The sequence below is a fragment of the Esox lucius genome, chromosome 14 (assembly GCF_011004845.1).
Source record: "Esox lucius isolate fEsoLuc1 chromosome 14, fEsoLuc1.pri, whole genome shotgun sequence".
NCBI lineage: Eukaryota > Metazoa > Chordata > Actinopteri > Esociformes > Esocidae > Esox > Esox lucius.
Genome location: NC_047582.1, coordinates 13,654,914 through 13,669,465, shown reverse-complemented (window position 1 = coordinate 13,669,465; position 14,552 = coordinate 13,654,914). Strand labels below are relative to the sequence as shown.

The 14,552-nt window shown below is 39.6% G+C and overlaps 2 protein-coding genes across 5 annotated transcripts; both read right to left on the bottom strand.

Annotated features, from left to right (window-relative positions):
* Positions 1 to 93: 93 nt before the first annotated feature.
* On the bottom strand, positions 94 to 5,910 carry si:dkey-200l5.4 (glutamic acid-rich protein). Of its 4 annotated transcripts, none has more exons than XM_010877749.4 (13): positions 5,780 to 5,910; positions 5,414 to 5,476; positions 5,294 to 5,329; positions 5,067 to 5,099; positions 4,920 to 4,952; positions 4,764 to 4,787; positions 4,143 to 4,175; positions 4,009 to 4,050; positions 3,778 to 3,804; positions 3,011 to 3,028; positions 2,741 to 2,788; positions 2,592 to 2,624; positions 94 to 1,010 (listed from the first exon to the last, which is right to left on the bottom strand). In XM_010877749.4, exons 1-13 carry the CDS (start codon positions 5,832 to 5,834, stop codon positions 994 to 996), a joined length of 462 nt encoding a protein of 153 aa, XP_010876051.1. In that variant the 5' UTR covers positions 5,835 to 5,910; the 3' UTR covers positions 94 to 993. The 4 variants fall into 4 exon arrangements, with proteins under 4 accessions (XP_010876051.1, XP_010876052.1, XP_010876053.1 ...); XM_010877750.4 differs by having other exon boundaries at positions 4,009 to 4,047; XM_010877751.4 differs by having other exon boundaries at positions 5,423 to 5,476.
* Positions 5,911 to 7,819: 1,909 nt separating this feature from the next.
* Positions 7,820 to 13,724, bottom strand: pcyox1 (prenylcysteine oxidase 1). Its single transcript, XM_010877754.4, has 7 exons — positions 13,516 to 13,724; positions 12,433 to 12,568; positions 12,094 to 12,300; positions 11,814 to 11,988; positions 11,269 to 11,480; positions 10,327 to 10,479; positions 7,820 to 10,208 (listed from the first exon to the last, which is right to left on the bottom strand). The coding sequence occupies exons 2-7, from the start codon at positions 12,542 to 12,544 to the stop codon at positions 9,538 to 9,540; spliced, it is 1,530 nt and encodes a 509-aa protein (XP_010876056.2). The 5' UTR covers positions 12,545 to 12,568; positions 13,516 to 13,724; the 3' UTR covers positions 7,820 to 9,537.
* Between the last annotated feature and the right edge of the window lie 828 nt (positions 13,725 to 14,552).

Sequence of the window (14,552 nt, the reverse complement as noted above, 5' to 3'; positions counted from 1 at the left end):
TTGTTTTTAGGTCTGAGACCAAAGCATCTTTGTACAAAAGACTTCAAACAGCCCCCTGATTTTGAGGATTGTTTAACACACTTGAAACTGTTATAAAAAAACCTTTGGTTTAATTTATTGAGAAGGTGTGGTCGGAACTGAAATTCTTTAAAATTAATGGAAACCTTGAACTGATGGAAAGGTACATTTATGAAATTTGTAACCCCTTAATCTATCAAACGTGTATTTATCCATAGTGTACAACACAAAAAAAGGACTTGAATTTTACTTAGTTACCACACAAAATGATAATCTATGGTAGCGTTCTCACCTCAAGCAAAACAGTATTTTTTGGATATACGTTTAAAAAATGTTATGTCAAAGTCACTCATGAAGTATTTGGTTGACCTTTGTGGCATTATTTGGAAGCGACTCAGTCTCATGTCTTTCAAATGTGTCTGTTTTGCAACCTGTCATTAACAGTGATGCACTTTTGCAATACTTACAAAACTAGCTTTGTCCATTGATGTTTCTCAATTTAGTTTCTTCTACATAACCACTCCATCTTAGAAAACGCTGTAAAACATTTCAAGTCATGGATGCTACTAGCGTGCTTGCAGTATGATCTAAGATGAGTGGACAGGTTGTAGATGGTTCTGATGCCACAGTATTCATACTGACAACAAACACCACTAAATAATAGATCTGGGGCTGGGGAGATGCCCTTGGTGGTGTTTTTTCTTAGGTCCTGTACTGGATGAAATATACGCAGGTGCATTCATTCAAGGTAAAGGTGTTTTTCAGAGGAGTAGTTTTTCTTTCAGCATGACAGTTCAAATACATTTTGGACATATTTCATAGGAATGGAGTAACAGCAGTTAATGGAGTGTTAAGATGTTACTGTTTATTTACAGGAAGCTGTTCCGCTGCACAGAGTACTTCTAGTTGTGTAATAGAAGGTGCCGGTAGGTCTGCAAGCTCCGCCTCCTCACATGATGCCTCCCCCCTGCAAGCTCACTCTACAACCTCATCTGTGACGCAGAGAAAGTGACAGTTGTTTCCTTTAGATTTTTCTGACCATCACACACACACACATCCTGAACGTACACAGATGAATATGCTAATCCCCCCGAGATTCTCAAAGCCACATCTATGAAAAATTTATTATAACATCCATCGTCTCCTGACTAGTTATACCACAAAACTCAGGCTGTGAAAACAGATGATGGAAAAAGTAAGGGCTTGTTTCATTCTAGTTAATGATTACAGTATATTGCATTGATTTTACTTTCAGTGTTCAAAATCCCCAGCCTATTGGAGATGAGTAAAATGTTGAACACACATAAGGACCTTGACTGTCGTCCTATGGGTTGGTCAAAATGTGTCTCACTTGACTCATACAGGCTAGAAAAGAAATGGCCTATCTCGGGTCCCAAAATAACCCAAGGCAAAGGCAGATGATACAAAATAAATCAAACACAGATTAGCACCTGGGGACAGACTTGAAGTGCCCTGGATTTCTGTCCTAGATACATTAATAGCAAGGAGGGCAATATTCAAACAATCAATCAATCATGTTGTCACTGCTGCCACCATCCTGGAAGTAGGGCTATAAAAGTTATGACTTCTAGTCTGACTAGTTTAACTATTTTAACATCTGGTAGTCTTGCATGGCCACACCTCCAAATCTCGTCACGCCTCCTAAAAGAGGCTAGACATCTGGTTACTTGTGGTCTGGGACAAAGAATCTCCAATGAGTGGTCACGAGGCCACAGATGAAGTCTTCCACTGAGTAAAATCATTTGAAAGAGGTCTTTTCATCTCATCTTTTAACAAACCTGCTCAATGGGCTAGCTCTGTGATGAATCTGTCTGAAATGTACAAATAACTCCTGATCTGAAACTGACAAGAGGCGTATAGCATTTCTTGTTGTACAAGGGCCAGCATAATTCATTAACCTATTTTCATTGTTTTTCAAAGTAGGTCTGCACTATTATAAATACAGCCCTGTCTGGTATCAGCATTTGCCCAACTCCCCATCGGCCAAACCGGCCCAGAGTCAAGTCATCAACACCCTGGCGGTTTCAATTGAAGTTTTGTACTTTTTCCTCATCTGCAACCTTGCTCCTAAACCCTAACCTGTGTCCGTTCCATCTCCTTCCATCACAGTAAATACTGTATATTACTAATTATAAACTTTGCTGATGATTGTACTTCCTAAGATAGTATGTGTGGTTGTCTCACCAAGCTATTTAAATGCTACGGCCCATTAAAACAAAGCGGTCAACCCACCTCTGTTTTTGGTACAACACTCAAGGCTAGGCCAAGAGAAATGTAGCTAATTTCAGGTCTGTAACCGTGTTTTCAGACACAGGGTGTTTGTTGACATATATCATGTTTTTAATGCTTTGAAGTTAAACAAGGTTACTTAGGTTCTGACAGGATACGACTGTCAGACTAAGATAATGAGGTTATATTCTTCAATAATCAATAAACTTACATAATTAATTTGTAAGTACAAAGATGTTAAGTGTCTAAACCATGTGATACTTAATCTTAAATATTCATCAACTTAAATGGGTATTATAGGGGTCGAATTAAGAAATATTCACCTTCTTCTCTGGCTAAGTACTCAACAACCTCATCTGTGAAGAGGGAAATATAACATAGTGTATATATATATATATATATATACCTACAAGGCCTTTCACAGTTGTTCAAACTATGATGTACTGACAATTAGATATCAGTCAAATTATACCTAAATTGCTCATTTCATCTGCTTCGTCCACATTGGCTTCAAGGTGTTCTAGGAAGGCACAAGATATAATAAAATGTATCATGAAATATTGAAAATATGTCAAAATCTAATACCAGACTGAATTAAGATAAGAGATAAGAATGTCTGCTATATGACAACATTTTTATATATTTTCAATGTGTTATGAATATGTTGTGTTATTAAATAGGGTATAATGATATTTTCTGAATAACCTGAGGGAATAAAAGCCTCAGAATTTTCCATGCTTACCTCGCTTGTTCCTCAGTCCTGTGAGGAAAAAGTTAACCCAAGGATATGAGGGGATTAAAGGGAAAGTTCATAGATTTTTATATTAAGCTTTATTTTCACTCTTCATATAATTGACCCCCGATCCCCAGTGCCCCCAAATCATGTTTCTTGACATTTTGTTTTGTTACAGAAAAAATAGGTTGTAACATACAATATGAAAATGTGTCTCCAAAACATTCCAAAATGATTTGTGCAGCATCATAACCTCATTCTGGATAATGTTTGAACCAATCCACTGTCCCATAAATCCATATTTGCATTAAATGTTTTACATTTTGTCATTTAGCGGACGCACCAAAGCTACTTACATTTAGTCATTTAGCGGACGCACCAAAGCAACTTACATTTAGTAATTTAGCGGACGCACCAAAGCAACGTACATTAAGTAATTTAGCGGACGCACCAAACAACTTACATTTAGTGCTTTAATTCAAACATGGATTGGTTTGGACAACAGAAAATGTAGAAAGGAGTAAAGATAATTGGTATAATTAATCATTGGTTTGGTGTTTTTTATCACATGCCTGGACACATTTTCATATTTTCATGTTGTAGGCTAATAAACAATTAATTGTCCCCATAACAAAATAAAATGTATTCGGGGGATCCCCTACAGTGACAGACAAAGTTAATAGAAGGCCACATGAAATAGGTCAAAGTCCCCTTTAAGAAAATTCCTATATATTTTCACCAGGCTTTTTGAAAAAGATTGAGTGGTAAATACTTGCCATCTACATCCTCATCAGACTCAGATTCTGTTGGAAAAGGGGAGGGTTATGCCGATATATGCGCACATATTTGCTTAAATCTAAACAATATAAATGTTTTAGTTATCATAACTTTTGAATTACCATCCAGTTGCTTCCGGCTCAAATTAACTTACTGTGTGTTGGTCTTTTAACACATTATTGCCATCTACTGATGTGTCTTTGAACAACATGCATTCTACCATTCCTTACCATCTTGGTCGGCCTCAAGGTTTCGGTCTGTCTCTCTGTCTGCTGGAAAATATGTGAAGTTACATAATCTGAACAAATTAAGCAAAAATCACATGCCCATTAGTATTTTTTTCTTGTGAGTTATGTGCTCTTACCTACGTCCTCCTCCTGACTGGCAGTGTCCTTTTCTGAAAACACATTGTATAAAAATGAATAGTTAAGCCTAAACACATTGTATGATAATGAATAGTCAAGCCTAAACACATGTTATAATAATGAATAGTAAAGCCTAAACACATTGTATAATAATGAATAGTCAAGCCTAAACACATTGTATGATAATGAATAGTCAAGCCTAAACACATGTTATAATAATGAATAGTCAAGCCTAAACACATTGTATAATAATGAATAGTCAAGCCTAAACACATTGTATAATAATGAATAATCAAGCCTAAACACATTGTATAATAATGAATAGTTAAGCCTAAACACATTGTATGATAATGAATAGTCAAGCCTAAACACATTGTATAATAATGAATAGTCAAGCCTAAACACATTGTATAATAATGAATAGTCAAGCCTAAACACATTGTATAATAATGAATAATCAAGCCTAAACACATTGTATAATAATGAATAGTCAAGCCTAAACACATTGAATAATAATGAATAGTCAAGTCTAAACACATTGAATAATGATGAATAGTCAAGTCTAAATTTGCTAAAAAATATGTTTGAATAAGGTGTACCTAAATCAGACTAGTGCTTACCAGTATTTTCATCTTGAACTGCCCCTGCAGTAGCCACATGAAAAACAAGTGATCAAATCTTATTATTTCATTATCAGTGGGACAAATGATGGAATTTCAAAGTTAAAGGGCCAAATATCAGATTATTTACTATTTAGAAGGCTAGTATTCCCTTACCCAAGTACCGGACATCCTCACTTTGTGCATCATCTGTAGATGGAAGCAAATATGGAAATTATTGTTCATTTATTGTAAATACTAAATATAGTGACAGTTTCAGACTGGTCATAGACAGGAATTGTTGCCCTTGGCAAAGTGTCTTACCACTTATTTGAGCTGCTTCGAACTCCTCCTGATCTGAAGACAAAGAAAGGCATGGCAATTTATTTTGCCTGATGCAAATTTTAGCACTATGAACCATTCATGCCCTACAGACTAGATAATATAACTTCATTATTAGATAAATTCAGTCAAATTCATAACGGTCATCTACGATAATGAAGGTACTGGAGCAAAGGCTACTCTCAGTGTCTCTTGAGAAATCATTGTACCTCTCTTTTGCAGGTCACTTAGCTGTTCCAACCCAACTGTAAAAAAAAAGTTCCTGTATGAGTTCCATAATTATAGTCCTAGTTAACATCATTATCATCTCTGTTCTCATGCATATTGACCTTTCTTACCGTCTTCACCCAACGTGTCCTCCTTATCTGCCGTTTCCAGGGATGCAGTGAGAGCTGAGGACGTCAAAAGTCATTTGTTAACAAATTTGAAAATGATATTCGCAAATACAGTATATGGGTGATTATATTCCAAAAACTCACATTTCCCTTGAGCCATCTTATCCATTAAAGATTAATTATAAAATGAATCACATAAAAACAGGTTGCACAATACAAGAAAAAGCATGGCAGCTGGTATCACATTGATAGCAGTAACGTTACAATGCATCTTGTGTCCTAGCAGAGGGATATTTCTACATAAACAGCATATTGGAAGAGTTAAATGAATGATCAATATACACCACTTGATTATCATACCAGTATGGAGTCCTGCCGCGGCCAAAAAGAGGAATATGGGCACTTCCGCTCTCATCTCGGCTCAGTGGTTGGTTATAGAAGGTGCTGTAGGGTCAGACCAAACTGGGTATTGTGATTCTGTGGGTCACTAGCCTTTTTATACTTTCTCACTCATCACATGTTTTGCATGAACAGACGGCTGTGGTACCATTGTCCCTCCCTACCTGGGGGTAGCTGGGTGGCGCATCCCGGCCTGAACACAGATGTGTCATTATTCAGTTTGAATGCCACCCATTGTCGGCTTCTGTGTCAGATGCCTCTTTATTTGGGGTGCTGGTGTGTTTGGAAAGGGGTTGTTTTTGTAGGGAGCTCGGGTCCATGCGAAAACCTAATTGCCTTTGTGGAGTAAAAATATTTCTTTTATTTTTTGTCATTGTGTTCAAATGTGGGGTTCAAACCAACTCGTAGAGACAATCCATGCTTTGTGCATCGACCTGATGAGATCATTTCAACAGCAGAGAATTCGTTTTTTAATTGTTATCTGTTTGGGAACAGTGACTGATATTTGTGTGACATTTAAATAACTCCGTATCCACAACAGAATCATTGTCCATGTACCTTTGTTCAGTAATAATTAGCAATACAACTTTCAGCATATAGTTCAGTGCTAACAATAACTTCACAGTGGAATATATTCACTTGCAGTAAACACACTCTTTATTTAAGATTAGAGTTAGCAGAAATATTTAATGCTCCCTAATGTTTTTCTGTTTAGAGTTGTGAAAATGTACACATTTTCTTAAATCCTTTAATTAAAAATAATCCTAATGGGAATACTTTGGGTGTACTGCAAAATATACTGAACAAAACTACCAAGGCAACATGCTCCTTGATATGCCACACCTGTCAGGTGGATGAGCTATCTAGGCAAAGGAGACATTCTCCTAACACGAATGTAAACAGATGCACAAACGTGACAGAACTAATCTTCTGTGCATATAGACAATTCTTGGGATCTTTATTTCTAGCAAATGAAACATGATCAACTTTCAAAGTTCATATTTTTATTTGCGTACTTTCAGCATTTGAAGTGTTGTACTATCAAGACCAGTCCAGTAGTATTTAGTAGTTTTTAAACGTTACTCAAGATCAGTCTGGTAGTAGTTGGATGTTTTTATACATTACTCAGGACCAGTTTAACCATTTTAAAAGGTGATTAGTACTGCATAAATATTGCACTTAGAGTTTGATTGAAATTGAGCCCTAGGGGATGTATTTGTTGTCATGTTCTGCTATACTTGCAAGGACCATAAATCCCAGGAAGGATAGTAAGAGGTAAACGTTGACAATTTTTGCCGATGTGGGAAAACGCTATTTTCAGCTTAGGGGTTAGGTTTAGGATGAGGGGTTAGAATGAGGGTTAGTGGTCAGTGGATAGGTTTTAGAGTTAAGGTTTGGTTTTTGGGGTCATTTTTGGTTTCTTTTTCATTGGTCTTGGTTCTTTATTCTCTTCCTTTTGTTGGTTCATCCTGTGCTCACGTTCATATATGAAATAAAGCCCACACTATTTCTGTGTATTTATATTCTGTATGCCCACTGTAATTATGGAACAGTGAGAATTCTTTCATCTTTTGGCTTCATACTCCACAAGGTTTGGATATAGATATATTGTATTTCTTAAGCTAATTGTCACAATACTTTTGGTGCCCTAAAATAGAGGGACTATCTACACCCTAAAATAAAAGCTGAGAATTTACACTTGAACCTTTTAGTAATTGTTTGATTTAAATCCCAAGTATTTGGTGTATTGAGCCAAAAGTACAAAAAGGCCAACTGTCTGAATAATTAGGGCTGTAACTGATTAAACATGTATCTGATCTGTATCCACCATTTAAAACTGTGACAAAGCTACTGCCAAATGTGGTTAATAAACTAGTTGAATTTAATGTATTTCCTAAAGTTACAGCAGATAAGAAAATTTGATTTGGGTTTCCAGTGAAAAACAAGGGTGGTTTTGCATCTTTGGGGCCTGGCATTGTTTAATTAAAGACGACATCCCTCCACTGTGCCACTTATTTATTATTATTGTAAACATTAATTTCAAGACTCTCGTTATTCAAATTTGACAAAACAATATGGAAACATTTTCATTTTCCTGAAAACAAAGAAAACATAAAACATCAAAAAAAAAAAAAAAAAAAGTGTCTTTCACTCTGTACCAAACAACAACTTTACTCAAAATACTCGTCCTCTTCCATCAATATAGTTTTCTGTCAGGAACTTTGCTTTGTATTAGTCATATTTTTCTATATATTATAGTACCCTATCTATTATAGTTGTACAGCATCTCTAACATTATAAAAACCTTATAGAAACCCCTAAAAAGCGCATTAGTAAAGCTAATCCAACTATGGTTATCAAAGTTAATCTATACCAATGACAGAAAAATTGGTTACTGTCCTCCCACAATAGAAAACCATACTTTGTGATAATTGTCACTCAGTGAAATAGACATACTTAATATTTCTATAATATACTTTGGTCCCCCTGGAAGATGAGTTTCATAGCACAATTTGTCCATCACGTAGATAACAAAAACTTACCAAATTATTATTTTCTGAAAGCTTGTAAAAAGGCTGGTTTCTAAACATTAAGACGATTGCGTAGTATCTTCAAAGGCACTATTTAGAAATATGCTAATACAATTACAGTACATTTTGTACATTGAATGATCAGTACAAAAAGACAACATGGTGGCTTCCATTACATTAAATCAATATTTCATCCATTTGATAACCATTTAAAAGTAAAGGCGTTTGTTCATCATGGCTCTATTAAGAACTGCAAACCGGGTGGATCGAATTCTGAACTTTGACTGTCGAAAATCCTTGGTACATGGGATCACATGCCAGATGTATGACATCACATAGCTTTTCACTATTCAAAATGTATTGTTAATCGGTTGATAACAGTAACAAGGCATCTCGGGGGTTTGTGCGATTTTGCCAATATACCCCAGTTTGTGGTGTATCCAGACATTTCAGGGTGCACAGTGTCTAAGAGCAGCTCTTACAATTTCGCAATGATCCATTAGCCAATTTTGCTTGCAAGAGAATTGTTAAAACCCATCCATTTCAACAACCAATTTTCTTTACAACCTTTAAAACATTACCCTGGAAATATAGAGCTTGAGACAGAGGGGGGGAGACGCCGGTCTACAGATGTCATTTTTTGGTCACATGCTACATTTTCCAGATGTACTATATGACCCTCATTTCAAAAGGGAGAAGTTAGCAGTAAAGTCCTAGAGCAACTACATATTGAAAACCAAAGTGCCCTGTATGTTCAACACCTGTATTATGTAAATGCATTATACTATCCTTTTCCTTTCACCCTGCAGTACAGCAGTGATGCTGCGGTCACAGTGACTACTATTCAGCAAAGTACCACAGCATTACCTGCTGAAAAATATGGGCTAATGTTTGCTGTGGATTTTATTTCAGTTGACTTTTTCCAAGTCAAATCACACAAAACAGTAAGTGGGTCAATAAAAATCTCTAATGTCACACCTCAGTCACAGCAACAGCTTCACCACGGGTGAGTGCAGCAAAACATTCCCCCTTCGCTGCCACTTCTGAAGAAGCCGCCGCTGTGAACGAGGCGCAGGCGCCAACCTCGGACAGAACGCCTCAGACTCCTTCACCTGACAGGAATAGACATCACTGCGCTTCCTCCCGATTCACTCCTCTCTGCCTCTGCTCCCCCTCCCCCGTCTCTCCTCACAGCTCTCCCCTCAGCCGCGTGTGCAGGTCCTCCTGGTCCATCCGGCCCGGCTGGTAGTGCCAGCGGTGGTGTGCCAACAGTGCCAGGTTCCTGGCTGAGATGGCGCTCATCTCCATGGCGCTGGCGGCCCACTCCACGGGGCTAAGGTAGTACAGCCGGTCGTGGAGGATGAATGGAGGGGCGGCGCGGCTGGGCGCGCTGTAAGAGGGGTACGCCTGCCACTTCACCTCCGATGTGGAGTCCCACGACAGGAACATGGCACGGAGCTGCTGCTGGGACAGAGGCTGTGGAGAGAACACCTTCCAGACCTTGTCGACGCTGGCCGGGGGGCGCGAGTAGCCCGGCGGGACGTGAACCGGGTCGATGGAGCTCAGGCTGTTGATGACGGAGCCCTTGGCGTCCGTAGTGAGGACTTCCGACACGCTGAAGGCAGAAGGCTTCTCAGACGTCCCCAGGTAGGACACGTTGAGGCGGCCATGGACCAGCGTGGTGACGGTCTGGAGGTAGCGCCCAGGGTACTGGGAGGGGATGGGAGGGGAGAAGCCAGAAAAGGCCACGTCTGACTTTCCTTGGTGGAGGGGTGTGGCCACAAACACTATGTCATACAGGGAATGGGCGGAGCCAGAGTCCCCAACATAGTTCACTTCGTAAAGGCTGGCTGTGGTGCCTGCGGACAGGAGAAAGAGACGATGAGTTGAGACTCCTCCCTAACAGGACAGATTTTAGACTTCGCTAACAATGAAACTTGGCGTTTAATCCCGCGAGGGGTTTTAATATGCACCTACCTGCTTTAGACTGTCGCTGCTTGACGGAGACAGCAGTGACCCGTGCTTGGATGAGGTCAACCTTGCTGTGGTACAGGAGACCTGAGCACACCTTCTTGTTGCCTCCATCCACTGCCCACAGACCGGAGTCTGCCCCTGCGAGAGCAACAGCTCCTGGAGACAACATCACACGCTTCATTTCAGTTTCCACCGGGTTTTCTAGATGAAATACATTGGAGGGCCACACAGAACGCCAGCTACTGTTGTACTGAGGCATTGGTGTGAATCTTAGATTCAACTTGATTGTCAATGAACAGTACGAGTACAGTTCAACAAAATGCAGTTGGCATCGAACCAGAAGTGCAAATAGAAGAGGGCAGGAAATTGTCAAGTATAATGTTAGTGGAATGTGTAGATGTGCAATGAGGGCAAATACAGTGCAAAATGGTCATTCTAAATGAGCAATGAAGGCAAATAGAGGAGGGCAGGAAATGTACAAGTATTAAGAATGTGTATGTACAAGTGGGAAATTAATAGCTGTGCAATGAAGCAAATGCAAGTACAAATGACAATTCTGGATGTGCAAAAAAAGAATGCAAGGCAATTCTAAATGTGTAGTGCAGGCAAATTGAAGGTGCAGGTGGCAGGTGCAACTGAAATGTAGGAATAGCAGCAATGAGAGGTACATGTAACAAATGTGAACTTATACTTTGCAAGTCAGTGTCAGAGTCCAGTGGTACAAGGGAGTAGTGCGACAAGGTCCCTGACAAACAGTACTACACAGTGGGTGGGTGGGAATGGTTAGAGATGGGTCAGAGTTCAGCAGGGTTACAGTAGATGGAAAGAAACTGTTCCTGAGCCTTCTGTTCCGGGAACGAAGAGACCTGTACCACCTGCCTGATGGAAGGAGGACAAACAGATTGTGGCATGGATGTCATTGTTGTTACCTAAAAACTGACCTACCCGCAAAACCACTGATGCGGACACTTTGGCCGTAGTTCACGCGGGTGATTGGTGCCACGACTTCATTGAGGAAACTCTGAGAAAAGCCCTCCCCCAACATTGCCTCCTCCAGCGTCTGATTGGATAGGGTAAGGAAGCTGTCACCACCCATTGCATGCAGCAGCTTCTCCACACTGGTGAAGGAGTAGCCAAATTGCTGGTACTGGTAGATTCTGAAGAAGAAGAAAAAAAAAAACACATACCCACAATTAGCAATATTCTATCATTAATTACACATTTCATATCAAACAAAACAGGTAGCTTAGGCCCAAGTGCTGATTGGCTGATGCATTTTCCAGTTAAAATTATGTTGGTAAACAGTTTAGAATAGCAATAAAGCACATCTGGGGTTTGTGGTAAATAGTCAATAAACCATGGATAAGGGATGTATCCAAGAACATTAACCACTAGTATTTTGGCCATTAACCACAGCCCAGTTGTGCCCGTACGCTTAAAAAATTACTACTGTGCTGAAGACAGACAGGTAGCAGAAACTCAAGCCTCACCTCATGAACTTGTCTAAAACACTTTCCACCCACATCTGCATCCGCAGGAAGTTGAACCCATACCGCCAAAGCAGACGCAGGAAATTAACTATAAACCAGTCGCTCTCTTCGAAGATGATCTCCTTCCCATCAAAGATCGCCATTTTTCCAGGGACATCTGTTCTCTGAGAAAGACCTGGGAGAAACGGGAGGAACAGAGAGGGGTATGATATTAACCGGTCTGTGAATGTATAAAGGCCTTTCAGAGAAAAACAGGTTCATCCGTGATACCATGTCTCACCGAGTCTGTCAAGAAAGTGCTTCATGTGCAAGTTCAGGGGGTGGATAACTGCGCCCCCCGTCTCGTATTCATGGCCCCCAATGTTCTGGGTGGCCAGTCGGCCACCTACAGTGCCTGGCTCAAAAACATCGATCTTCACTGCTGCCCCAAACTCCTGTCTCAGGAAGTAAGCCGTTGCTGTGCCACCGATGCCCGCTCCAATCACAGCTAGTAACAGAATGGAATCACATTGTGATGTCAAGTCGGGGGGGAGCTAAATAAAGTATTCATATGAGAAGCCAGACAACACAAAATGCCACCAACAAAGACAACAGAATGTTTGGACTATTATTGGCTTACCTATTCTCTTGGGTGGATCTCTGAGTTCTGGACCTGAGGCTAGACTCCTCCATCCAGCATGACAGAGCCCCAAGAACACAAGTGCCCTGACTGAAATCATCATCTTGGGCATTCAATTACTTCCAAGCATGGATATCTGAGAAGGGATTAATCAATGACAAAAGGAACATACAGGCTACATATGTACCACTGACCAGCAATCACTAACATGTCACTTTAATCTGACTGGGTCAATTTAGGACAAAGAGCATACCCAGTTGCGGGTGTTGACATCCTTAGTTGTATCAGGATTATTTTATCAAATTGAATAAGTCATGCTCTTAATTTTCTCCCTCCTCCTTCAGACACCCAGATGGCAGCATGCATTTCTACATGTTTGGCAGACACTGTTGCTTGGATATTGGCCAAACACCTCAAGTTTAACAAGACAGAGCACCTCTTCCTCCGTGGGAAGGTCTGGCCACTCTTAGACCTCTTCAGCAAAGTTGATTACTCCACAGAACCCCCCTCTAGTAAAAAAAAAAAACTTAACTTGACTGTGGAACCTGTTATTCTTCACAAACACTGAGCTAGTGATTAACTCCTGCAGGTTCATCCTCTAAACATATGTAAAGACCTAACCTCACAAAGCAAGAGGCGCAGATACTAATTCAGTCAGATGTCACCTCATATTTTGACTAGTGCAACTTACTGTTGGTTTGGCTCCCCACCTGCGCCATCAAACCATTGAAACGTATCCAAAACGTCACAGCCTGCCTGGCTTGTCATACGTATCAAAGCAAGCCCTATAATATCTTCTAGAATCTGTCAGTCAATGAAACAGTCCATAATATGGCAAGCAACCAAGCAACGGAGTGTGCCAAAGTGTGTCAGTGGTTGTGTTCGAGGTGCTTTCAAACACGTTCAATCTCGGCCCGGGAGCAAAGTGCACCAAGAGAGCACACTGTTCATCTTTATAGGACTAAGAGTTACACTAGTATTTCATTGTGATTGGGAGAAAAAACAAATCAGTTTTACATCTTTAAAATATACCTGATAATACTCAGTTGACTCATAATCCAACAACTAAAAAAATCTGCTCACCATTTGAAATGTCAAAAGTGAAGACTTCGCAGGGTATTCACGGTGAAGGTTTCGACAAGTTTACAGATTACCTTAAATGTATTTAAAGTGTAATTAAGTCAAAACACTTTGTTCAAAAACATTAAAAAAAACTCCTACAATATTGGAAAAGTTCAAAATTCAACTCTGCCAGGTAGCGATATATAAGGAATCGGAAATGACCGTGCTAATGCCGGACATCGGAGCGGATGTGACGTTATTTTTATTTAAAGTCCGAAGAAGAGTAGCGTCATGCTGGCAACATTAGAGATTCCGTAGCAACAATAGGACTTCCGGTTTTCGGATTTTGCCTTCAAAATAAAAGTCCGCGTTAAAACGCGGTTTTAATAACGCATGTTTTGTATGCATAAACCTGCAAACCCATCCATCCATCATCTTCCGCTTATCCGGGGCCGGGTCGCGGGGGCAGCAGTCTAAGCAGTCTAAACCTGCAAACAATTCTATATATGATCAAAGAAACTGAAACATGAAGCTGAAGTGATAAATAATTGTATTTACAATTTGGACAGATGCTGAGTGGTGAGCTAGATTTTGCATAATTTAGTTCAACTGGTAGTTACACTAAATGTTGCAGTATAGTTTGGGACTACATACTGTAGCATTGATTTTGGTAGTTGGAAAATAATTACATGTTGGTGTTCGCTGTAGTTAAGTAATTTTTGTACTGATGTGATGTGGCTAAAACGGGAACAACCACAACATTTCGTAGAAAGAAAGTATGCAAACATTCCCTTTCTTTTTCAGTATCATATTCACACATTAAACAATATTTTTCTATATTTACAGACAAATACATAAGTACTATTTTCATGTGGCCAATGGAATGTAAAATGCCAGCAACAATTGCGAATACATAGTGGCCCTTGATTTTTTTGCATATAATCACTCTGTAGATTCTCCTGAACTTTTCCTACAATACATTCACTGCGGCGTATAGAATAGTATTTTCTGTATGAGTCAATATGTGTTTCATATCCAATGAGTTACATTATGGCCAA